This window comes from Megalops cyprinoides, chromosome 2 (genome assembly GCF_013368585.1).
Source record: "Megalops cyprinoides isolate fMegCyp1 chromosome 2, fMegCyp1.pri, whole genome shotgun sequence".
Taxonomy (NCBI): Eukaryota; Metazoa; Chordata; class Actinopteri; order Elopiformes; family Megalopidae; genus Megalops; species Megalops cyprinoides.
In genome coordinates this window covers 34114304-34138128 of record NC_050584.1, presented here as the reverse complement: position 1 = coordinate 34138128, position 23825 = coordinate 34114304, and the positions used below count along the sequence as shown (strand labels likewise).

At 47.8% G+C, this 23825-nt stretch overlaps 1 protein-coding gene across 4 annotated transcripts in view; it reads left to right on the top strand.

The window, feature by feature from the left end:
• opa1 (OPA1 mitochondrial dynamin like GTPase) overlaps nucleotides 1–22669 on the top strand; it is a 40390-nt gene extending 17721 nt beyond the window's left edge. For all 4 annotated transcript variants that reach the window (XM_036522128.1, XM_036522126.1, XM_036522127.1 and 1 more), the window contains 12 exons: nucleotides 1013–1077; nucleotides 1474–1550; nucleotides 2469–2634; nucleotides 4213–4365; nucleotides 4460–4568; nucleotides 4696–4775; nucleotides 5314–5454; nucleotides 5821–5937; nucleotides 6339–6432; nucleotides 6831–6941; nucleotides 21735–21807; nucleotides 22081–22669. In XM_036522128.1, coding sequence (XP_036378021.1) covers nucleotides 1013–1077; nucleotides 1474–1550; nucleotides 2469–2634; nucleotides 4213–4365; nucleotides 4460–4568; nucleotides 4696–4775; nucleotides 5314–5454; nucleotides 5821–5937; nucleotides 6339–6432; nucleotides 6831–6941; nucleotides 21735–21799 — 1178 coding nt within the window. In that variant the 3' untranslated portion in view covers nucleotides 21800–21807; nucleotides 22081–22669. The remainder of the gene's footprint in view (nucleotides 1–1012; nucleotides 1078–1473; nucleotides 1551–2468; nucleotides 2635–4212; nucleotides 4366–4459; nucleotides 4569–4695; nucleotides 4776–5313; nucleotides 5455–5820; nucleotides 5938–6338; nucleotides 6433–6830; nucleotides 6942–21734; nucleotides 21808–22080) is intronic.
• Nucleotides 22670–23825: the final 1156 nt, after the last annotated feature.

Below are 23825 nucleotides of genomic sequence, written 5' to 3'. Positions count from 1 at the left end.
TCCTGAGCGCCGCTCGCGCTGGCCCGCCGGAGCGCATGCCTCTCTCGCTCAGCGTTAGGCCCCTCCAGCAATTAGAGGGTAACTAAACTCCAGGCATCAAGCGGGAGGGAGATTTATGGCTCTCCGGCACCGGCTCGCCATCCCTTTGTGTTCCCTATTGATTTTCGGCGCGTTAAACGGCCAGCGGAAACCTGCTGGGGAGACGAATAACGAAGCAATTACTGTAATCTCCATTGTTGTTCGAGGGGGAGGCAGGGCTGGGTGCGGATCGACGTGGGGGTAATGGATCCCTCCGCGTGGAGCAAGCTGATTAGGGAAGTGCAGTGGAGCAGGATCGACCGTTGCCCTGCCACCCCGCCGCCGCCGCCGCCGCCACCACCCTCCCGCGCAGTGGCCGCAGGGACATCCCGCTGCCACACTCCCCCAGGGAATGTGGTCACCATTATGAGGATGGAGCAAACCGGCACCAGGCCTAGAAAACATTCAGCATGCCCCAAAACTTTTGTCGATGACTGCACCAGATGCAGTATTACACGTGAAATATGCGTTAGAAATTGGCAGTCTTATAGATTCTGCAAATTCCCACAACGGCGAGTAAAGCTGTTGTAACGTAGGAAGGAATTATTACTGTATTTTTATTGCATCCATCATTACATGAGAACAGAAGGAGCTTAGGCTTGTCAAGTTCTAGCACATGCGGTTCCTGCCGAATCCAAATGTGAAAATCCTTTCAGTAATATAATACCTCAATAAAAGGATTTTGATTTATGGAAACGGAAAGCTTCTGACAATGACATTCGAAATGCTAACAAGTGCTGCAATTCTTGTGGGAGTTGTGCTCCTTCCCCCCACTCCAATTGGGCCAGTAATAGACAGTGTTGTCTGTGCGCTGTTGCCCAAAGAGAATGATGTCATCCTGGCTGAGTGGTTTATGGTGGAGCCAGGAGATGGCGTATTGATCCATGTGCTCATGGTGTTCTCACTCTCTTCTTTTTTACGATGTGACGTTCAGCATCCCGCTTCAACCTGGAGACGGAGTGGAAGAACAATTACCCTCGCCTGCGAGAGCTTGACAGGGTAAGGCCACGTGTCTCTGGTCTGGGTCCCGAACTGGACATGGGGCAGGTGGGGTAGTCAAGGAGGCCGCATGCCACTCAGAGACCTGCGCCACTTGCAGCAGGCAACTCCCAGGATGTGTCAGGGGCCCAAAGCAGTGCTGGTGCTATACTGTAACCACTTCTACTCAGGGCTGTTCCAGTTTGGGTTACTTGGGTAACTCTCCGAACTACAGTAGAGTAAGCCTTATGCGCTAGTCATATTTCATATCTTTATTCCCTCTCACTTCGTCTTTTCAAACTTTGAACAAGTAAACTTACCTTCTGGTTCAGTGTGTGGGAAGAGGAACACTTCTTTTAAGGCCTATCAGCTGTGAGTGATGTTTGTTTGTGTTCCCTCCCTCTTTTTATGTGCTAGAATGAACTGTTTGAGAAGGCCAAGAATGAAATCCTGGACGAGGTGATCAGCTTAAGTCAAGTTACACCAAAACACTGGCAAGTACCTCCATATCCCTGTTTTAAGATCATATTAAAGAGGCCTGGCAGGCAAGTCCTTCTGGAAAGAGCAAAGCAAACACATTTACAAGAAACAAATTCACCATTGCTGGCAGTTCAACGTATTTGTGAGGATAAGTGGTTTCGTTTTTAGACCTGTTATTCTGTGGTCCCCTCAGCAGAATAGTAATTATTTTTTATGTCGGAGTGCATCCTGCCATGTGTATGACTAATACTCTCACAACAGTTAACCATCTCACAAGTAAAATAATTAACACCACTTAGCATTTTGTCATCAGTCCTGCTACGAGAATGAACAAACAAAAAGTTCAGGGCCTCCCGCCGTTGTTTGGCTGCCATGAAAGCAGTGGCAAGACGCTCTGAATTACGAAAGAGGAGTTCAGCGTTGTGCGTGAAGGTTTATCAAAAGCAGCAATGATCCAGAAGGGCCGATTGGTAAATTGAGTGGCCTGGAGGTGCCGAGAGCCCTGGTGAGATCCATCAGTGCGGCAGGATCAATGGGATGATGAATAGCCACCGGGTGGCTTTAGTGGGCCATCTCAGTTAGTTGGTGGCATCAGGGACGTGAGTATTGATACTGGGGGAGCGGAACAAGGCGGGAGGAAACAATGAAATATGAGCGGCTGCTTGTGATAAATGACCGCCGCTCTTGGCGGGGAACGAGGCGCCCCCTCACCTGCTGAGCGCGGCCTCATTTGGCCGGCTGTCCCCCCAAAGCTGCAGGCGTCGCGGTCGTGCGGAGGCCGCTGTCTTTGGGAAACGCTCCCAAACAGGCATAGATGCGTATATTGGCACACTTGGACAATCAAGGTGGCGTCATCCTAGATTGCATCACTAAGTGAAACCTTCATGCATGTGAGCCCTTCTCTCCCCCTCCCTCGTCCTCCCCCCCCCCAGGGAGTCCATCCTCCAGAAGAAACTGTGGGAGCGTGTGTCCACGCACGTCATCGAGAACATCTACCTGCCCGCTGCCCAGACCATGAACTCCGGCACCTTCAACACCACTGTGGACATCAAGCTGAAGCAATGGACCGACAAGCAGCTGCCCCACAAAGCACTGGAGGTACTGACCTTTTTGGGGGGTGTCTGAAACTGCCCAGCCATAACACAGGAACTGGACAGCGAAAGAGGGAATTGTTCAGCCTACCATCTCACTCTCACCATGTAGTACAGGATACTTTCTGTGAGCATCAGCCCCGACTAAGTGTTGTTTACCTTTCACTTCTGTTTACTGTGCATTGGTTGTATAAAAGGGATAGTGGGTTGATTTGTGGCCAGAAACCAATTAATTGGCATTTGGAGATGGACTTAACCATTCACAATCCAGGTTGCACAGATGAAAAGTTATGAAAAGGTACATGAATAAATGAATCCATTGTACCATCTGAAGTTTGCCAACATTTTCCTTGTAGGTGTAATTTCAGCTCTCCTGTCACCTTACATGGTAGTCCCAGCTGTCCATCGGTGCACAAGGTGGTCGCATTATTGTACATTTTAAAGCCGATTGTGACACAGATGAATGTAAAGGGTGTAGAGATATTTAAGTTTGCGATGATACTGTAAAACTTTGACAGGCTACTCCCTTGACCGCTTTGAGCCCATCAGAGATACTGCATCTTTGATAGTGAGACACGTGTCCTCATGCTTGGGGGTCATGTGAGGTTAATTATGGAGTCAGCCCTCAGTGTAATACCCCTCTGGTATGGAAACAATTCCTCAGGACCGAGAAGCCAGTGCAAAATATATGTTTTGGTAAAAGCGCTTTTAAAATGGCTTCTTGGCTGTCCGAGCCACATTCCTCCTCAGGACACCATGATGGTAATGGTTGCTGTTAAAAACAAAGCGTGTGCCAGTCACACAGCTTGGCAAAATGCCATCTGAGAGAGCTATGTATGTCAAAATCAGTTTGAATTCCCAAAGCGTAAGGCAACAGCAAGACTGACTTTTACGAATGTGTTTTAATTTCACGTTAACCTGTTATCGAAGGCTTTTTAGCATTGAGACTGTATATTAGCTTCCTCTCTGAGCCAGCCTTAAATGAATAACCAGTGTTTATGTACGTTATGCAGGAATGCAGTCAACTTTGTCACTTGAATGAGAAAGTGCCCTTTCATTTCCTATCAGCGGGCTTGGTAGTGAGAATTTCAACTCAGGTATTAATGCTGTCTGTCAGTGGTTTATTGTTGTTTCAGAGCAGTTTGAGCGGGAATACAAATTTAACCGTGATTGTCAATTTGTTATTGATACTGTTTTTTCTGTTCTGATTGTCCTTGGCATGCTACTCCTTTTTAGCTTGCTTTTTAGCCCAAAGGGTGCTGGGATGTTTGTATGTTTAGGAAAGGGGATGAGATGCAACCAGTGCTGAGACTACAGAATCAAGGAAAGATTGTCATGAATGGCAGGCTGCTCGTTTGCTTGCTGTTTTTTTTTTATGAGATAGCTTGCTAGCTGGCTGTGCAGAAATCACACTTTGTACTTGATGTAACACTTTGCTAGTGTGTGTTATTAGGAGAAACAGCCAGTAAAAATCAATGGACCCCTCTTCGGTTTGACTGCTGCTGCAACTTTATTTTTGTCAGCGAAGCTCAGTCGGTCTTACCTTTGCTTTGCCTGTGTCCCTGTGTGGCTGTAACGCTTACAGGTGGCCTGGGAGACCCTGCAGGAGGAGTTTGCGCGCTTCATGGCCGAGTACAAAGGCAAGGACCAGGACGACATCTTCGACAAGCTCAAGGAGGCGGTGAAAGACGAGAGCATCAAGCGGCACAAATGGAACGAGCGCGCCATGGACAGCCTGGTAAGGCGGCTCCGCCCGCCCTCGGCGAGAGCTAGAGGGGACGGGGGCAGGTCGGGGGCGGAGGTCAGTAAGCAGCGCTCTCCTGTATCCACAGAGGGTGATCCAGCACAACGCCCTGGAGGACCGCTCCATCACCGACAAGCCGCAGTGGGACGCTGCCATCCAGTTCATGGAGGAGACCCTGCAGGCCCGTCTGAAAGACAGTACGTTGACCACGCCCACACGCCCTCTCCTCCGGGCAGAGCGTTAGCGGCAGGTGATATCTCTTGCACGCCCACACCCACCAGGGACTGTCAAACTGACAGCCTTTCTCCCTGCTTCCTCCCCCAGCGGATTCGGTCATCAGGGACATGGTGGGGCCTGACTGGAAGGAGCGGTGGCTAAACTGGACAAACCGCACCGCGGAGCAGGTGAGGGTCTCTCATCTCACAAGCTGTCTCATCGTACCCAGTCTGCTGGCATCTTGGCTTGCTGCTGTCTATTTTCATCAAATAGCAAGTCGTAGTCTTAATAGTGTGATCCAATAGTTCTTGATTAAATTTCTGATAATTTTCTAATTTAATCCATATTAAAGACTAGTATTCATATTTATATATATATATATATATATATATATATATATATATATATATATATATATATATATATATATATATATACATATATGTAGTCTTAAAACGATCAATAGGAAAGTAGAGCTAACACACTTGCATTTCCATAGTGTTTTTCTGAATTTGTTTCATCACACAGGGTGCCAAGTCCAGTATACTTGCTGTTATCATTAGTTATCATAAGGAACAGATATACATATACAGATATGCCTCTTCTGTGCAAGAATATGTAGACCTTTGTGATTCCAATGGGAATAACTTCCCATCATCTAGATAGGATTAAAAACGTTGTGTACATTGAGAGGCCTGGTCAGTGATCTAACTGGCCCACCCACAGCATATCCGCAATGAAACCAAAAATGAGCTGGAGCGTCTTCTGAAGCTGCATGAGGACCACACTGCGTATCTGGCCAATGATGAGGTCACCACAGTGCGCAAGAACCTGGAGGGCAGAGGGGTGGAGGTGGACCCTGTTTTGGTGAGTCGGTGACCCATCCTGCCACAGTTATCTTCACTGCCATTTTAGTGATCCACTTACTTGCACTGAGTTTCAGTCCTACGCATCTGAGTTTCAGGAAATTCGTCTTGCTTCGGTGCTCTTGCACGACTGCCTTGTTTGTAATGGTAAAACAGGCCTAATGTGAAATAGCCGATTCCAAACAGGGTTTGCATAAAGGGAAGGGGGGAAAAAGCATTTAAAAAATAAAATAAAATAAATCACAGCAAAGGACCATCTGGTTGTGCGTGTCTGTGCAGTTGGGCTGGAACGCCTTCTGAAGCTCTGCCGTGCAGAGTTCTCAGTCCTCCACAGGTCTAATCCTCCTGCTGCCTGCCTCTCCTCCAGATTAAGGACACGTGGCACCAGCTGTACCGCCGGCACTTCCTGCAGAAAGCCCTGTTCCATTGCAACCTGTGCCGGAGAGGCTTCTACTACTACCAGAGACACTTCGTGGACTCAGAGGTGAAGGGGTGCAGGGAGCTTCCTCCCATCTCTGTTTGGGGTTTCTGTTGTACAGTCTTCATACTGTATATCCCTGCTGTATCTGCATCTTTTGGAACTACTGGGTTAACTATGTTATCAGGGCTACTTAGCCATCCTTTGTCAGTTTATTTCTGTAGACATTATATTTTATAGCTAAACTGTTTGGAAATATTGTGTCATATCTGACGTGTCTAATCTATTATAAATGGTCAGATCGCTAGCACTGAAAATGTGAACAGTTAGTGTAGTCCAGGCTGGGCTCTGGTTTGTTACATAGCTGCGGCGACTGCAAGACCCAGGCTTGGCTCCCGCAGCGCAGGTAGCGTGAGGACCTTCCAGCTCCCGCTCAATGAGCCTCTCTGTGTGTCTGTTTGGTGCAGCTGGAGTGCAACGACGTGGTCCTGTTCTGGCGGATCCAGAGAATGCTCGGAATCACAGCCAACACTCTGAGGCAGCAGCTTACCAACACAGAAGGTAATGTTTGGGTGGGGCCGTCATTGGGGGGGAGTCTGTCACCTGGGGAGGGCTCAGCCGCCCTCAGGCCAAGACCACAGCAAGCCCAGCTGCTGCGCCTGTGGTTCCAGGCTGCACGGCATCCCGTTTAGCTAAGGCGTGGTGGTTCCTCAGCCCCCTGCTTCTGCTGGCTGGGTTTATCACAAGAGGCAAGTAAAAGCCTTAAATTCATTCCCATCCGCCAGTCATCCACATAAAAACAAGAACTGCAGCGAGAACGAACGTTCAAGGGCAGCGGCGCGAGGAGTTGATGCCCCGCATCGATTATCGCTTTAAATAGAAAGATCTAATCGGCTCCCTGAGGCGTCTGCCCTGAGCCTGTGTTTGATGATGCGCTGTCTGCCCCCCCTCCCCTGCAGTGCGCCGGCTGGAGAAGAACGTCAAGGAGGTCCTGGAGGACTTGGGCGAGGACAACGAGAAGAAGGTTCACCTCATCACAGGCAGGAGGGTGCAGCTGGCCGAGGATCTCAGTAAGTGTCGCCTGTCCCCACCACGAGTTGTACACGTTGCTCAGATTCGTGCCGGTCCACACCTGGCCTTGTGTCACAGCGGGCCATCAAAAGACACTTTCTGGATTTTTACACAAAAATATTGCAATTTAAATTTCTGGCAATGACGACAGAACCTGTAAAGATTTTGAAGGTGTTGTTGTAAAGAAGCTCGGAGTTTGCGAGTCCCTAAGCATAAATGTTTTGGTCATTTACAGCAATTATGGACATTTTTGCATACTGAGAGGTGTTACCTACCATTGTTTTGAGGTCTGACTAACAGTTTTCAAAATTCAGGTAAAATATAAACCAAGAAATTTCTTTCTAAAAAAGCATGCATGGTTATCTTTAGGTGCTCTTGAAGTGTGCAGTTTTGGAGGTCAGTAGAGGGCAGTGTTAGTCAGCGAAAGCGCTGATTTACAAGGCAGGGATGGGAACAAATCGAGCCCTTGAGGAGAGCAAGATCTGCTGAATTTTTTCTGCTTCGTCTCTAATTTCACAGAAGTCATTACTTGCATCGGAAGGCACCTGGTGTGTTAGGTGCAGCTGAGCACGTGGATGAAGGGTACCCCTCACACCTGCCAGACTCTGGCTGTCCAAGTCTGGTATTGCCCTGAGGAAATGCTCACATTGCCAAGGGTAGGGGAACAGTTCGTGAATTCCAGATCAGGCACACACATTGTGTCAAAATACCCATGATCAAAATCATACTCAAGGCCCAGGGTTGACCACACTGGGTGTAAAAGGTATGGTGGAGGTGTTGCTTTCAGTTCCAGTGCAAGATATTTTGTTAATTTTGGGAAGCCCAGATCAGTGAGGGGACTCTTCTGGTAGACTGTGCCAGCCTGTGTGATGGTAGCATGTAACAGCATAGCTCTATGGTGCCGGTTAACGTTTACTCGCAGCATGTGTTCCTGGCAGTGCTCTGTTCCATCATGTCTGCCTCACTGGTGTCGCTGGGGGGGTCATCTTTATACGAATTGCTCGCCAATGGACAATTCTTAAGGCCAGCCACAAAACAACGCTGGCCATTTGCGAACCAGGTGGGCAGGCGTTGACTTGTGTGCAAGCTGTCCTCCCTTTGAACTGACGAGATTGGATGCCTCTGGCCGTAGTGGAGTGTGTTTTTGAAGCAATGTGAAGCTGCCCTAATGGCTCTCCTGCTCCTCCATCAATGCCTGAAAGTGTGCTTTGTTTGACTGTGTCTCCTGTGATGCAAGATGGGTCGTTGTAACAAACACTCATCGGACAGCCCCTACACTGCAGTGGAGTGTCCACATTATCAAGCAATCTCAGTGGCTCCTTCCCAGCAAACACATCAGAAAAGGGTGGCTGTAGTGGCTTTGAGCAAGATTATTAAAATCTGGCATTTACATGTTGACTGCGAAATGTTTATTTTGAATAGGACTGTGTAGTTATCAACTTTCAGCCTAAAGCAAAGCCGCTGACCTCTGGCTAAGGAGTAGGACTCCTTTGTAGGACTCACTTTGATTCCCAGCTGGAGCACTGCTGCTGTACCTTTGGGCAAGGTACTTCACCCGCAATCGCCTCAGTAAAATATCCAGCTGTATAAATGGATAACATTGTAAAAAAAAAAAAAAAAAAAAAAAACGGTAGCTGATGTAAGTCACTCTGGATGAAAGCGTCTGATAAATGCCTGTAATGTAATGAATCGTTAGCGGCAACAGCGGTAGTGGTAAACGCTTTTCAGGAAATAAGCCACTGACCTCCCTGGAAGCTGCCCTGCGTTCCTTTTGTGGAATATGTTAATAAAGGCAAGCCTGGGCAAGTGGCAAGGTCTTGTGGCCGTTTCAGAAAGCACTTGCCTGTTGCGTGCAGCCGATGGCCAGCGCTAGGAAAGGAGAAATGTTTGTAGTAACAGGACGCATCGGGCTCAGGGAAACAGATGAAGCCTTCTGGGGCAGCCTGGTTATTGAATCAGAGCGCTGCTAAGTGTTTAAATGTAAATAATCGAATGAGCTCGGGAGAGGCTAACAGCCTCGTGGCAGTTTGCTGCCAGAGAGGAAGTCATCCTCGGAGCTCGATGGCTTCTCATTTTATCTCCTTGTCTCACATGCGCTTACACACACGCATCCACACACTTTTTCTCAGGCGCACACAAGCACACATCTCAAGCACTGACCCACACGCAGGCACGCGCACACACATACACACTCAGCGTGCAGCGAGCTCATATGTGGAGTGCACACTTGTGGACACACACACTTCTAAATCTGTCTTAATATTGAGAATGTAGAATACCAGAATCCAATACCAGTTTGTGACTCTTGCCTCAGCCATGAGTTTCTAATTAAATTAGATATATTCATTTTTTAACGATTGGCAGTGTGGCTGTAGTTTGAAGCGAGTGTATAATAAAATTAGAAAATTTGTATCTTAGACAAATATAAATAGTGTAAATAGTGAAGTTGATGCCTATGCATGAGTGTCTTTCCAGAAAAGCCTTTTTTAGAATAATCGAATATATCATTTAGTCATATCTTTTTTTTGCTCACTGCATGATTCCATGTGTTACTTCATAGTTTTGGTGACTTTAGTGTTATTCTAAAATGTGGAAACTAGTAAAAATGAAGAAAGAGAAGTGTGTATGTATTTTTTTCCTCATGTCACAGAAATGTAGCCTGAGCTTTAAGTAGTTTCTGCTGGTGGCTTTTGCAGTTTTTAATTTTCCCACCTTATGTTTTTATTTGGTTTTATTTATTGTCTATTTCTTCAGGATTATTTTCTGTTTGACTGCTTGTCATTTTCAGTTGAGTGGCATTGAATCCATAGTTAAAGCTCTTTTACCCACATCAGTGCCATGGCTCTACACTTTATTACAGATAAGAATGGAGGGGAGCTGCATCGTCTCGCCTCAGACCCGAGCCACTGTTTGCTGGGATCTAGCAGCAGACGAGCGCTGTCCTCCCTCAAATCCACAAGGCTATTTTAGCACCTCTGCGGCTGCCAAAATCAATGAAACCATGTCATCTGTCGAGCTGTGTTTTAAAAGGGCTTACTTCACTTCCTCCCTCCGTGCAGCGCTCAGTAATATCGCCAGGGAGGAAGTGAAGGAGAAGGCATGCGGCATTCGGGAGGCAGGCTTCCTCAGGCCCTCTTCAAAGCGGATGCATTCCGGGGGCTTGCCTGGCCTTGCTGGCGTGCTGCGCGAGGTGGCGGTGTGTTCCTGGCTCCCGGGCTCCTTTTTGATGTAGGATTAGCAGGCGTCTGCAGCAGCATGCCGGGACCCCGCCCTCACCGGCACCTCACCCCCGGCGGCAGGTGCTGCTCGCGCCCCTGGAGGACGCAGACTGGGCGGGGGTGGGGGTGGGGGAGAGGGAGAAGGAGTGCAGGGGGCGCGTACATCTGTCATGCTGTGGAGCCCCAGACTCACATTCCCCTCCTCCAGCGCGCGGGAGAGGCCGGTGGGTGCGCTGATGAGGTGACGGGAGAGGTTCTCGTGTCGCGCTCGGTGCAGCTGTTCTCTCTCGTGTCTGTGCCTTCAGTCGGCAGTTCAGGCCCAGATTAGTTCAAAGCCCCTATTAAGCCCTACCTACCTGGAGGTTATTAATTATTCCTCTTGGATACAGACTGTAGGAAGGACATGTTTCAGAAGTGTGCTCAGTCAGAAAAATGCCCTGTGAGATCTGCTTCAGAGCACAAAAGTGTTCAGAAGTTCTGAGCAGGAGAACTTCAGTGCTCCCTGAAAATTGGAGTGCTTAATATTTTGGGGGTGGGGGGGTTTCCTCCCTGTCAGTTCTGATACCTGACTGAACCTACTGGCTGAAGGAAAAGTCTTTCATATAAATGCATGTCAGAATGAGCAAATTGCAGTGCTTTGAACAATTTACAGGACAACTTCGCAGAAAATCTAAAATGTAAGATGCTGTTCCTTACCTTACAGTTTGGTACATATAAATTTTATAAAAGCAAAAAGTCTGTTCCACTGCAGAGGAATGTCCATTTCTTTCCACAAATTCTTATTGATTTGACGTTAACACATGAAACCCCCTCCCCCTTTCAAAGTTGCAAGTAATAAATGGTCACATCTATAACTAGCTGCAACAAGTCTGTTTTTTCCCCAAGCTCCAAATGAACATGAGCAGATGTATGTACAGATGGAGGTCCTAAAACATGTAAGCTGTTTAAATGTCAGCATGTCATAAACCTGTAGCTGAAATCAAATATGCTCTATTTCACTGTCACTCAAGTGTGCCTTCAGTCCACCAGGACATGCTCTGAATCTGATTGTCCCCATGCTTCTTGTCAGCACAGTGCTAAGGCATTGCTAAAATTGATGTTTCAGAGAGTAAGGCACACACGAGTTTAGTGTATCTAGAGTAGAATGAAATCTCTCTTATGTGATTAGGTGATAAAATTTAGTATTTTTTATTAATTAGTAAAGTGCAAATAATTTGGAACTTACAAATTTAATTTTCTAAAGTTTGCCGCGGGAAGGCATTTTGTGATTAGATTAAAAAGTTAGCTAGTTTTAAATAACCATGTGTGTTCTCAGCAGATAAACTGAGTGAAAAGCTATTCAGTATGGATACCTCCTACAGTCAAAGTAAGGAACAACCTGTTGACCTCTGGGTGAAGTTCTCTAATGTGTTTAATACACGTGTGTAATACTGACACGGACATATATCTGGATGTTCTCGCTAGTGAGCATAGCCTGTCTCAGGGGAATGTTTACCTCTGTATAACTCAGCAGTCCTTTGCCCACCCTGCAAGACTCAACAGGAGGAGATTCCAATAGTTAAGCAGATGCAGGTGGAGTGGAGGAGGGGTGGGGAAGGGGGTGGAAACATAACTGAGTTCAGCCAAGAGTTGTTCTTACACGTCCTCTTCAGAGGAGTCAGAGAAGAAAAAAAAAGATGGCCCTTCATTAAGAGATGGCCTCACCAGCGCAGTGAAAGCCGAGAGTGACCCGGCAGGTCGCCGTGGCAGGCCAACTGGCCCCAGTGTTGCTGCTGCAGGTGTCGAGAGGTGAGCCGGTCCTGGCCCTGGCCCTGGCCCCGTGTGTATTTGGGGTACTTCATGGAAGAAAGGCAGGAAGGCAGGCCCCCGGGGCTTGGCCTAGCACGAGGGGTGGTGTGTCCTCGAGCACCCCCACACAACCACACCGCCGGTCTGGTCTCATGCAGGGCGGAGGGGGGACTGGGGTATTACAACAATGTGCAAAGTCGAGTTAAAACTTGCACCGGGGGTTGGGGGATTGGGGGGTTGAGGGGGTCAGGCTCGGGATGGCGGGGATGATGTCAGCTGTGTGGAGCGCAGGAATCAGCACCAACAGTACCTTGTGGTGAACTGTGTCCCTCCAGAAGCAAGCGCAGATCGACAACATACGACCATTCCCATCAGTTCCCTGCAGTATTTTGTTTAACTGAGCCAATTCACTATGTCCCCAAGTACAACTTCTAAAAACTCCTGCGCCTGTGTACGTATAAGTCAGGCAGTGAGTGGAAAAAATGGCGGGTGTCTTTCTTGAAGACTTGTCTTGCTATGTGAGTTCGACCATGTCCAGTAAAACCCTCCCCCCAACACCAAAAACTGCTCACCCATCCATTTTCCTCACTTGAATTGTTGCTCACCGGCTCAGCTGGTCAGGTGTCTGCCTTCTTAGAGCACAGTCCTCAGCCCCAGTCACCATGACCCAGCAACTCTTCTCACCCATCAAGCGCAACAGAGGCATTGCCTTGCAAGCTCTGTTGTCTGCTTCACCTGCAGTGTTCACTACCGGGGGGGGGCTGTTTTTGGGGACCTGGGGGTGTCAGGGAGAAGGCTGAGATCCTGCGTGATAAAAAGCAGCCCCCTTCCGTGGGCTCCATTTTCACAAACAGCAGCGTGAGATGAGTGACTTATTGCCAGCCACTGCGCTGGGTGGCAGCCCTGAATGGCTTGCGATAGTGCGCTCATTGTCTGGGCCTGTACTTCGGAATGCTCTCACACACTATCTCATGTCTGTCCAGGGTCCCTTTATCGTTTTTCTTAAAGGATTGCTGGGGAAAGATTAGTCCCAGCTAATGAGAAGCGCTTCCCTTCCTCTTCCTTTTGTGTCACTAATACAGAGTGGCTGTGGCTAGAGTCTGTTCTTGTGCGCGCGGCGGATGATACGAGAGCTCACCTGTGAGCTCATGTTAAACACCGGTTAAACAAACCATGTTTGTGATAGTGTAAGCCATGGCTGGCCCTTTCATGCCCCCCCAGTCTGTTTTGTTCCCCTTTTAAATTTTTTTATTTCCATTTTGTTTAATGAATTGGGGCAGTATAACCCTGTTGTACAAATCTCTTTATATGGTGACTCAGGTGCTCTGATTCGCTCATTTGTTTGAGACATAGACGGAAAACACAGAAGCTTTTGAACATGTTTGAGGCTGCGTGCAGGGCAAGAGGAAGCCCCATCTTGTGCCAGGCGCCTGACTTGCCTGAAGTGGTTGTGTTCTTTTTCACATGCTGGCTATTGTTAGTGTAACTAACTAGCTTTGTGATGATTCAATCAATCGATCAATCAGTCAGGTTGGTCACTTGTATATATGTGTCATTGTCAGACACATAGGAGAAGGCTTGCATGCTAGAGGAGCGAAGCTGGGGAGAATGCTGTCAAAACAGTCGTACAAAGCGTGCAGTGGGCTGCACGCCAACACCCCGTCACGTACTCCCAATGAAAGGTTGTTACAAAAATGTTACGATCCCCATGAAGATTAACAAGCCTTGAGTTCAACTTCCATCCAATCACTCACCTTCTCTCTGAACTTCCTAGAGGCCGGTTCGCCCATGTTTGATCCCCTGGCTGCCGCTATCTGGCTCATGAATCGCAACAAACGAAGTGTTTTCATCCTAAACAGACACTGCTGCAACTTCCCCAGTTGCCTTTAATCTTAGTGTCGCTGCTGATTAGGTGGCTGTGATTAGGGCTCCGGTTGTAATTATTCTTGTTCTGGTTTCCCTTCCCGCAGCCTGATGAGGTTCACGTGTCTCTCCTTGTCGTGTGACACACAGGGCGGGGCGGCACATTAAGCGGCGTAAGGGCCGCCGTCGTCTCAGAAGCACCGCCTCGGCAGACCTTTATCTCCAGCTCCAGCTCAGGACCCGTGCCGGCTCTCCTTTTCCTTTTTCCTTATTTTCGTTCTTCCTCACACGCTCACACGCTCGCACACACACACACACACACACGCTCACACACACACACACGCTCACACACGCATGGATCTGCACGCAAGGGATATTGCTTGGGGAGGGGGCTTTTCCCCTGCAGTACAGCAACCTTGATGTTAAAAGCACATGTCGGCCCTGCCTCCTGACAAATAGATGTTTATGGTGCTCCCTGACAGCAGGATGGGAAACGGCTTCCGTCTCGCTAACAGCTGGGAGAGGGGCGCTCCCCAGGCCCCTGCCAGCCGCTGGCAGTCAGCACCCCCCCCCCCCCCCCCCCCTTTGAGGAGGCTGGGGGGGAGGGGGGATGGACCAGCAGCTCTCTTTCGCCGACACATCCCCCCGGTGCGTGCTCCACCCGCAGACCGTCCATTCACTCCCCATCTGTTTTTGGACTCTTAAAGGAGCAGGGGGGAGGTTCCGCTCATATAAATCTGTCATCGCTGGCCATGAATGATGCACTGGTTCTAGTAGGGCAGCACTTTGGGTGGTTTTTTCCCCTTTCTTTTAAATAAACAGGGTGGGGGAAGAGGGGGTCGAGGCTCTGTGTCTCGGGTTTTCTGTGAGCAGGGTCTGGCGGGAAAAAGGGGGTCGTGTGACTGAGCAGTGGTTTAAAAAAAGCAGCGCCTGCGCTTCCGTCCGCTGTCCCTCCACCTCCGCCATGACCCCCGCGAGTCAGTGGCAGTAAATTTTCCCAAGTCCAGAGCCGAGGGTCACATGGTCATCATCTGGGGGGGCAGGGGTTCCATAATAGGAAAAGCGGACCTCTCCTACCAAATGCCATGTGCGCGTTTGAAGCCTGCAGAGCCAATATGGTTGATGCTGGAACAGCTAGTTAAGATGAATCTTCCAGCCAGTGAAATGTATACAGACAGTTAACAGAAAGTCATATGGTGAACTTTCTACACAGAAACGTGTACACAGACCAGCAGGCTAAAGGACTTGTTAAAATTTGGTATATATCAGGTTTCCATGCTTAGGTTAAGATGACAAAATTAGTCGTTAGGCATTGAGGAATCTGTCTTTTTAGATGACTGTTGACGTGACGCTGGTGCCAGACACAGTTGCAGCTGTAAGCCCGTGTTTGTTTGTGGGGAGCGAGGGGCTGTCCGACGGGTGTCAGGTGTCTCTGGCGCTGGCGCGGCCGTTCCGCTCGTTTGCACAAGCCGTCTGGGGTCAGCTTCGGTGGTCCAATGGAGTGACACGGGGTAATTAGAGCGTGCTTCTGCACGGATCCCTGGCGCCCCCCACCACCACCACCAGCAGTCGCACAGAGCAGCCTACCATTGTCCTCCCGCTGCACTGTAAACCGAGAAAGAGACGCTTCCAGGCCGGGACTTGCCCTTGCAGGAGCGACCCGTCTCTACCCTGTAATTAAACGCTTATTGGAGGCGGTTCAGATCAGTGGAGGGAAAGGGGGGGGGGGTTGGGGGTAGAGGCTGGGGCGTTAATTCCAGAGTTCAGCGGCGGGTGGTCTGCAAGCACCTGGGCGGGACGAGCCTGTGCACATGGAAACGGGTGGGAGTTTTCTGCAGGCGGTTATTGCCGTAATGAGCAAGTGACAGCTTAAAGGTTATCCTCTCTGAAAACCTCCAATTTTATGTCACTTGTTGCCTCACAACTCAGCAGACAGGTGGTTTGTAACTCCCTGTAACCAGCCTGCAGATTTGCAGCATTTGGGGACGCTGTCCAGATTCCTTTATATCATTTTGTTTTCCAAGCGATAATAACACTTTAGAGTGCGCTCCACTCTTGACTGCCTCCGGTTTGTGGAATGCATTGTGAAGCTTCTCATATCTCTTGCTGCCTGTTAGAACACACTGCTTATGTATTTCAAATCGCACACAATCGCACGCAATAAGACACCAACCAGCTTTGAACACAAAGAGTTGGCTATATATATAGACTTTAACTAACCATTTGGTGTATTTATATGTTCAAGAACTGGGTTTTAATCCTCTTGCATTGTTGAAAAAAGTTAAAATTAATGCTTTTATGTTACCTCCTTCGGGGTGAAAACTGGGTCAGAAAGTGGAGTGGTACACAATTATATACAGATACAAATTCATCTATTAAAAAAAAACAACAACAGCACTCACCCCCTGGGACTCAAAGTGAATCTGAAGGGCAACTTGGAAATTTCTGTTTCTTATACAATATTTATATGCAGTTGCTGAAGTTAACAAAGCATGTGGTGTCGGTACACCTAACCCTTGCTTTTATTCCATGTAGAACATGCATAAATTTTTAACATTAAAGCACAAAGTGCATTGCGGTTATCTTGATTCCCCTAGGTTTCACTTGTCAGATGTTTGCATTTGGACCAAATGAGACCTTTCAGAGGCAAATTCTGAAGACTAAATAAAATGGCTATAATGTTAGTTTTGTATGAAGGATGTATTAATTGAGATGGTACTGGCATGCCCTTTCAATGTGGTTAGTGTGGCAGCCGTTTATTTTCTCTTAAACTTTGAAAGGTAATTGTTTTCAAAAATCAAAGCAATTTATTTTAATTGGTCATATTAACCAGTGAAAAGGAGTGGTAGCACCAGAAAAGATGGCTGACTTGAGCCGCATACTGTAGGAAGTACAGCATTTTGGTGCAAAGTTCTAAACAATGGCAATAGTAGTCATACACTTGGTGAAATAATATGATTTTCTTTGCTTGCATACTTTTTAAAGAACAATTTATGAAGTGTTCATAGTTTTTTTTTGCTTTGCTTTTTGTACAATATAATATTCCTGCTCCTTAAGATTAAAGAGTAACATTTGAAATCAGAATTCAAAATATTGTTCAAAAAAGTGCACCCTTGCAATGATTTCTACACTTCCACTTCAGAAAAATATCGCTTGTATCTGTTTGTTGGTTAACTTACCTATTAGCTTTGAAAAACACATAGCATATGTTTTCACTCTTTAACTTTGTAGCCATGTGTTTCTATCTACCACATGGAAGCAGCATAGTGCTGTTGCTGGCCTTGGAAAACTGGAGGTGTTCTCCCACATCAGGTATGACTGAAGGGAAAAAAATACGGGAATAAACATAACACCGCATGCTGGGGATAGCTGTTATTGCGCTAAAAATAGCTATTCAATATATTGAGATGGCTATATTGTGCAGCCCTATGTGCTTCTGCTGCAAGAAAGGGAGGGCTGGCTTCCTGATCGGTATGTCCTTTGGTCTGATATCCCAAGCAACCACTGCCACACAGCAAACTCCACAACACTCCCTACCGTAATTGTAACATACTGCTTTTCACGTATCAATGCTAATGTTTTGTTGCTATAGTTTGATGGTATAATCAGCCATAAGTACTATTAAGGGAACGCTTGCCTATATTATGATTATTTAAGTCTTGTCTTTGTGAGCCAAAAGGCATCTTAACCCCCTGACCTGCTTGTCCTGCACAAGAATGCTCAACAGTGCAGTGAGCGCAAAACATTTTTTGTAGGTTTTTCTTTGGTCACAGGGCTGCGGCCTTGTCTTATTAATTATAGCTATTCACAACACAATAGTCACAGACATGAGTTGAACATGTTTTCAAAAGGTTAAAAAGGTGGAATTTTTCCACTGTTACTGGAAATGCATTTTTTATGTAATTTTTGCAGTTTGCTGATAATTAACCTTGCGTGTTATTACAACTCTGGTAAAAGCCTTTACTTGACCTCTCATCTTTTTTTTTTCTCTACTCACTTTTTGAACCCAGGTCTACCAGATGCATGCCCGCTGCCTTGAGTCCCACCTCGAAACACATCTGTTTATAACATACGCCAGAGTGCTGATTTGTCAGCCTGTTGCTGACTGGGTGTTATGCTGTTGACATGCTATTTTATGTGCCACATTTGCTTTCACCCCCCAGCTCTTTCAGAAACATGTTGTAGGATGGAGGTTTAAAGGGAATTTGCTGCCACTGCGGGCCTTTCTGGTTTTCACATTACAGCGCCTCATCTCCCATTCATTACAGACCCATCTCCTGTTGCTGTTGCGAAGCTAGCACCGCCTTCAAATGACTTTAGGCTCTCCTTTCCCTACGAATGTTGAGGAGCGAAATCTCTTTCGCTTTTCTGCCCTGCCCTCATGCATGGACTTTGAACCCCATGTAGCCCTTTGGTCGAAGAGGACTGATGCTCTGGATGGCTGTCAGAGAAACCACCGGCCTCTCGTGAAGCACAAGCCGATGAAATTGTCGCATTGCAACTTTTTAATATAAGCCCCAGGTTTTAACGGCTGCTGTCTTTTCTTAGTGAGCACTGAGGGGCATCCTATACTAAATGGATTAGGTTTCCTCCGTCCTACCCCTCCCCTTCTTTCTCTCTGCCCTCTCTCGGCCCAGCACACCCCAAGCTTTGAACTCCCTGCATGCCACAGACCTTCCCCTCTGTTGGCTGGGTGTTCTCCTTAGCCACACTGTTTCAGACTCTAATTACAGGTCAATTATAGGCTTTACCGGCCTCCGTGGAACTGGGCATATGGGAGCTTAGAGGCGAGAAAGTGGGAGTGAAAGAGATATCATTTCATGTGGAGATCAGTGGAGAGGGATCTGAATGGGGGGATTGGGGAAGGTATTCCTGAATGGGGGAAGTTTTGCGCAAGGGGCCCGTGAAAAGAACTGCCAGGGAGACAGGGGCAGGAGGATTATGGGAATATTCATGACCAGATAAAGGGGGCTCATGAATTGATGCGTCTCACAGCTCATCTTTTGGGTAAACAGGGCCTAAATTGAGTTTGGATCCCGCTTTCTTGGAGGTACAGGGAAGAGCGACTCTGTCCGTTTGTGTCGCATCCACTGAATGCAGATAAAGGAAGGTTTGTTTCATGCCTTTTCTTTGCCGTCCCCTTGCATTCCTCTGCCTTGAAATAAACAGATGGTCACGGACACTAAATATCCATTTCACACAGCCCCATTGGATGATTATAGTCATATATTCATTCAAACGGGCTGAGCTTTCCCCCCTCACAAAGTCCACCTCAGAGAGTACTTACTTCGGAAACAGTTGATTCCTTTTAACACTTATTTTTGCTTCAGAATGGTTATGATCTCAGATATAATGGTGTCTTCTGCACAGTTCATCTTAATAATGACACAGTAAGAAAAGGAAAGTGGCTGATGCACATTGGTTATATACTGTCAGCTCTTTTTCATTTGACACATATACTTAGTCGCTGTCTGTCTTGCCATTGCAAGGCAAAGCAGAAATTTGCTTCATATGTAATTCCTTGATCACACCATGTGTAGCATAGGAATGTACTGTTGATTTTCTAATTGTGACCTCATTAACTGTAGTCCTACTTTGTTTTAATACCTGCAGTATAGTTGCATAAAAAAGTATGTTGTCAGCCACGAGTATGGGTCATTTGCTGATTTCAGTGTTCCTGTCCCAGTGAAGGAAAGCTTCTCTGTCAAATTCCCAGTTTCTGTGATCAATGAGTGCCTCAGTCCAGACTCCCCTCCTCTGCACGCTTATCAGGAGTACAATCATGACTGGCCACATTATCTCCCAGCCCCGGGGCACAGCAGGAGAAAGTGGATCCATGTTCCACAGCAGAACTGTGCGCCAGGACCTCTGACAGTCACACAGGCAGAGCACGCTCTGCTCTTCTTTTTCAATGCCCTTTGTTAGAGCTTAGACTATCAGGATTTGGTTTTATGTTGTCTCATTTTTATCAACTGAATCTGAAGTAGCATTTGTTGTATGCGTATTCTTTGGCCACTCTGACAGTATCACAGCTGCACTGGACACATGTATACCTTAGGAGTGATGTCATCCTCCCCCCCCCCACACCTTGTTGTGGCATTCTTATAATAATAATGTCCTCGGCAGAAGCCTCAAAATATGAATGGAGAAGGTATTGAAGTGTGGCGTGACCTGGGCATTTTGTAATCCTGTTAAACTCCGCCTCTGGGTGATTGAGTTATGTTGTTTTACCACGCCATGTCCCAGCCCCCCCCAACCCTGGTCAAGGCCTTTGTGTGGCGGGCAAGATTGTGTTTCACCTCTGCACCTGCCATGTCAAAGTGCCCTCTCCAGGGCTAATACCTTCATTAGGTGCTGTAATCTTTCCCCCTCCTCCCTTTGTGCCCCGATGTTAACAGAGTATCAAAGGAGCACAAGCTCCTTTTAGCAGCTGCCAAGTTCGGGTAGAGCGATGTGTTCTCACAGCTCCCACCGCTGCCCTCGCCCCAGCGACGCACCGCTGTGTCCAGAAGACCCGCCTTGTCCCCCTCAGCGGAGCTTTAGCAGAGTCCTTCAGACTGCTGAACCTTAACGTGTCTCGCTCTGCCTCACAGTTAAACACGGAAAACACAGATACGTCAGGTTATTACTCCCATCTGAATGCCTCATTAATTTGTGTTGACTTTGAAAGAGCAATTTGGGAGTTTCTGGAAAAAACTTGAAAACCCACACAAATAAGGCTGTACAGCTGATGTTCAGTTCCCGCCGGTCAGTAATAGGATGCGAGCTGCATCAAGCCGATTGTCACACGTTCCTTTGATGCTGAAAAAGGGTTAACTTAAAAAAAAAAAACGGTGGTGTCAAATTAATGACACCACACAGTTGTGTGACCCACCAGCTAGAGCTGGATGGGAGAACAGGGCTTTTTTTTCCCTGTTCAGACGGATAGTGGCGGAGGAATTGTGACAGGCCAGCCAGGACGGGCGTAGCTGCCGTCTGGATGCCGGTTTTTGTCGCATGGACACATTGTCCTGTTGTTATTTGTAATTTTGAAAACCTGTAGCATAGTGCGCTGTCGTGTGAGAATAAATTAATATATTAGCGATACGTGGCGATTCATTCTCCTAGAGAAAGCCTGTACAAAAGGGGCTCAGGCTGAAAGGGACGACGCGACCCGGGACCGGGAAGCACAACAGTAGTCCGGCGACAAAAACAAGGGCATCCATCATGAATTGATACTTTTCTGGCTGCTGGAATGTCCTCCCTCTTTGTCTCCCTCTCTGGCTGTGTGGCCATTCAGAGCACGCTCGCTGCGACAGACGTCTGTAATAAGGGCCCTGTCAGGAGGACCTTTGATGTGGCGAGTGTGTAGGTGAAGTGCACCCCCCCATTCCTCCCTTGCTCCATGGAGCTAAGTGGAAATTTACACCACCTATTCATTATTAGATCTGCTTACAGCATCAAAGTGCACCTTTATGGTTTTTAAAAAAAATGTCAATGGGGACCATCTGCTTCTTACCGCGTGGGTGATGGAAAGGAGGGGGAGGCGACGGTGTGGGACAGATCTGTTACGCTGTTGCTGTTTACGGGGTGAACTGGAGGGTCGGCGGGGGGTGTGCCGTCCACAGGTTCGCGAGGGCCAAGCAGGAACGCCACTTGTCCCCCAGGCCTCAGCTCACGCTGGGGGCATTGCTCCTGCACATGAAAGAACGTTCAAAAACGTGGGCTAATCCCCGAGCTGCTGCTGAATCCCCCCTCCCCCCCCGTAACCTGTCCCCTCAGTGAGCATCGACTCTGCCATAAGCCCCTGGAATTGGTGCTTTCCTGTAATTATTTTAAGGCCCAGAGAATGTCATCATGGTCCCTTTAAATCGCAGGTTTTTTTCATCTGCCTTGGCACGGTCTCTAACCCGTCTGTTCTTCTCCCTCTCCTTTGCTTTGCAGAAAAGGTCCGTGAAATTCAGGAGAAACTTGAAGCCTTCATAGAAGCTCTTCACAAGGAGAAGTAGAGCAGCAGGTATCTTCTGCTAGCCGACAAGAAGGAAAATAACTGACTTTGTCTGTTGCACTTTAACTGGCTTCAGTAACACTACACAAACTGTCCATGATGTCCTCATATGGTCTTAACATGCAAATCCCTAGTAGCGGTGTCTACTTGCAGTGTTGACACCAAAGAACAACATTGACATTACAGACTATTTAACTTTAAATTTGTCAGGAGACAGGAATTTATCAGGAGACAGGTACAATGCTTGATCTTCTCATTTGTTGTTTTTTGTTTCTGTTTCAGAACTACTGGGTGCAAAACGGGATCACTGAAAATGCACTGATTAAATAAGACTAATTTGCCATCTGTAAAAGACTGCCTGACCCCCCCCTCTCCCCCCGCCCATCTGAGTCTCATGTTGATCGTACAGCTTTGCTGCAGTCTTCGGGGGAAAACATCTGACACATGTCCTTTTTAAAAAATAAATAAATAATTAAATAAATGGATAAATAATATGCTGCTCAGCACAAGAAAAGTAAAGCGCAATAATGAAGCCTTGCACTTTGTAGTGGTTTCCTCAGTGTTGGAGAAAGAGCACTTGGTCACTTCAGCGTACAGTCTCATCCCAACTGGCCTCTCTCTATTGGCTGAAAGTGCTCGGTTCATTTGCCACACACCCGGGGCATTTGCTCAGCACACAGAATTCAACAACTTGCCGCAGCTTTGGGGGAAAGACAGAGGCACAGTTCCTTGGGTTTCGAACCGCTTTCCTCCCCCGCTTCCAATAAATAGGAATGTTGTACAGAGCGAGTCCCCCCCCCCTCTCCATAGATTGAAAACCTGCTGCTATTTATTAAGCCCTTACACCATAGCACATCTGGTCTTGATTGAAACAGCGGTGAGGAGAAGGAGGAGGGGGGTGATGGGGGGAGGGCGGGTCTGCGGGAGCATGTGCCGTGGCCCACAGGATGCTGGGAAGCTAGCGTGAACAGGCGCACCCCTCAGATTTACAGCGCCTCCTCCTGCAGTCAGGCTGGACCAGCGCCTGTCGTCTCGTCGGCTGTAAATCCACATGGTCGCCAAGAGGCCCCGAAACTGTGAGGGTTCCTTCCAGCTGAGCTTCATCATTCCCGGCAGCTCCGCCTCGGCTAAAGATGGAAGTCGCTTAAATCGAACCGTCCGCTAGATTTCTACCCACCCCTCGCCCCGCTCCGTGCTTGCAGGTGTCCTGCTTGTGTGTGTTTTTTTTGTCCGTAAGTGTGCATTTTGTCCCAGCATCAGTGGATCCTCATATTAAGACCCTTCATGTGGACTAAAGTTGCTGCTTTTGCTGAAAATGGAACAGAAATCAATCCATCCTACGAAGCGCTCCAGTTATGCCAGCTGGACATTTGTCTTAACATAATCACTTTTAGAGCAGTTAAAAGACTTTTTTTTTTTTTTTGGTCCGTAGCAGGATTGGTGTGAGAGTGAAGTCTGTTATTAACAAACTGTATGTTTAACCACGTGCAGCTGATAAGATCCTTTTTTTTGAGGGCATGGAACTGGGTGCATGCTTGGTCAGGCAGACCTGCTGCTTGAAGGCTTCTGTGCCCTTTTCTGTCTCGTGCCCTAGTCGTCACAAGAGTGTACCCTGGCTGTGTTTCGATGAGCATGAGGGGTAGAGCCCCTCCGAATCCCTTGATCGGTTTCCCTTGTGGATGTGGCTCTGGTTTGTGTCGGACACCTGCTTGACTGCTCCCCTCCCCTCCCAGTAAAGCAGAACATTAATCTCAATGTGTGCAGGTCGTGGCTGGTCCCCCAGGGCTCTTCCTGTGGTCCGCTTTCCCATGCAGGAATGTGCTACAGAGCTCTGCCCCCCTCCTGGGAAGGCGAAATGGAAGGGCTTCATTTTCTGGGACTTCATTCTCTGGGGATCCACAGCACTGCCCAAGCATCCCAAAGCACCTGGCTTCCTCCCCCTCACTTACAACCTCCCAGGCCTTGCCCCCCTTTCTTCCTCCTCCTGTACGCCTGTCTCTGCGTTTAAGTACTCCTGACTCAGAGCG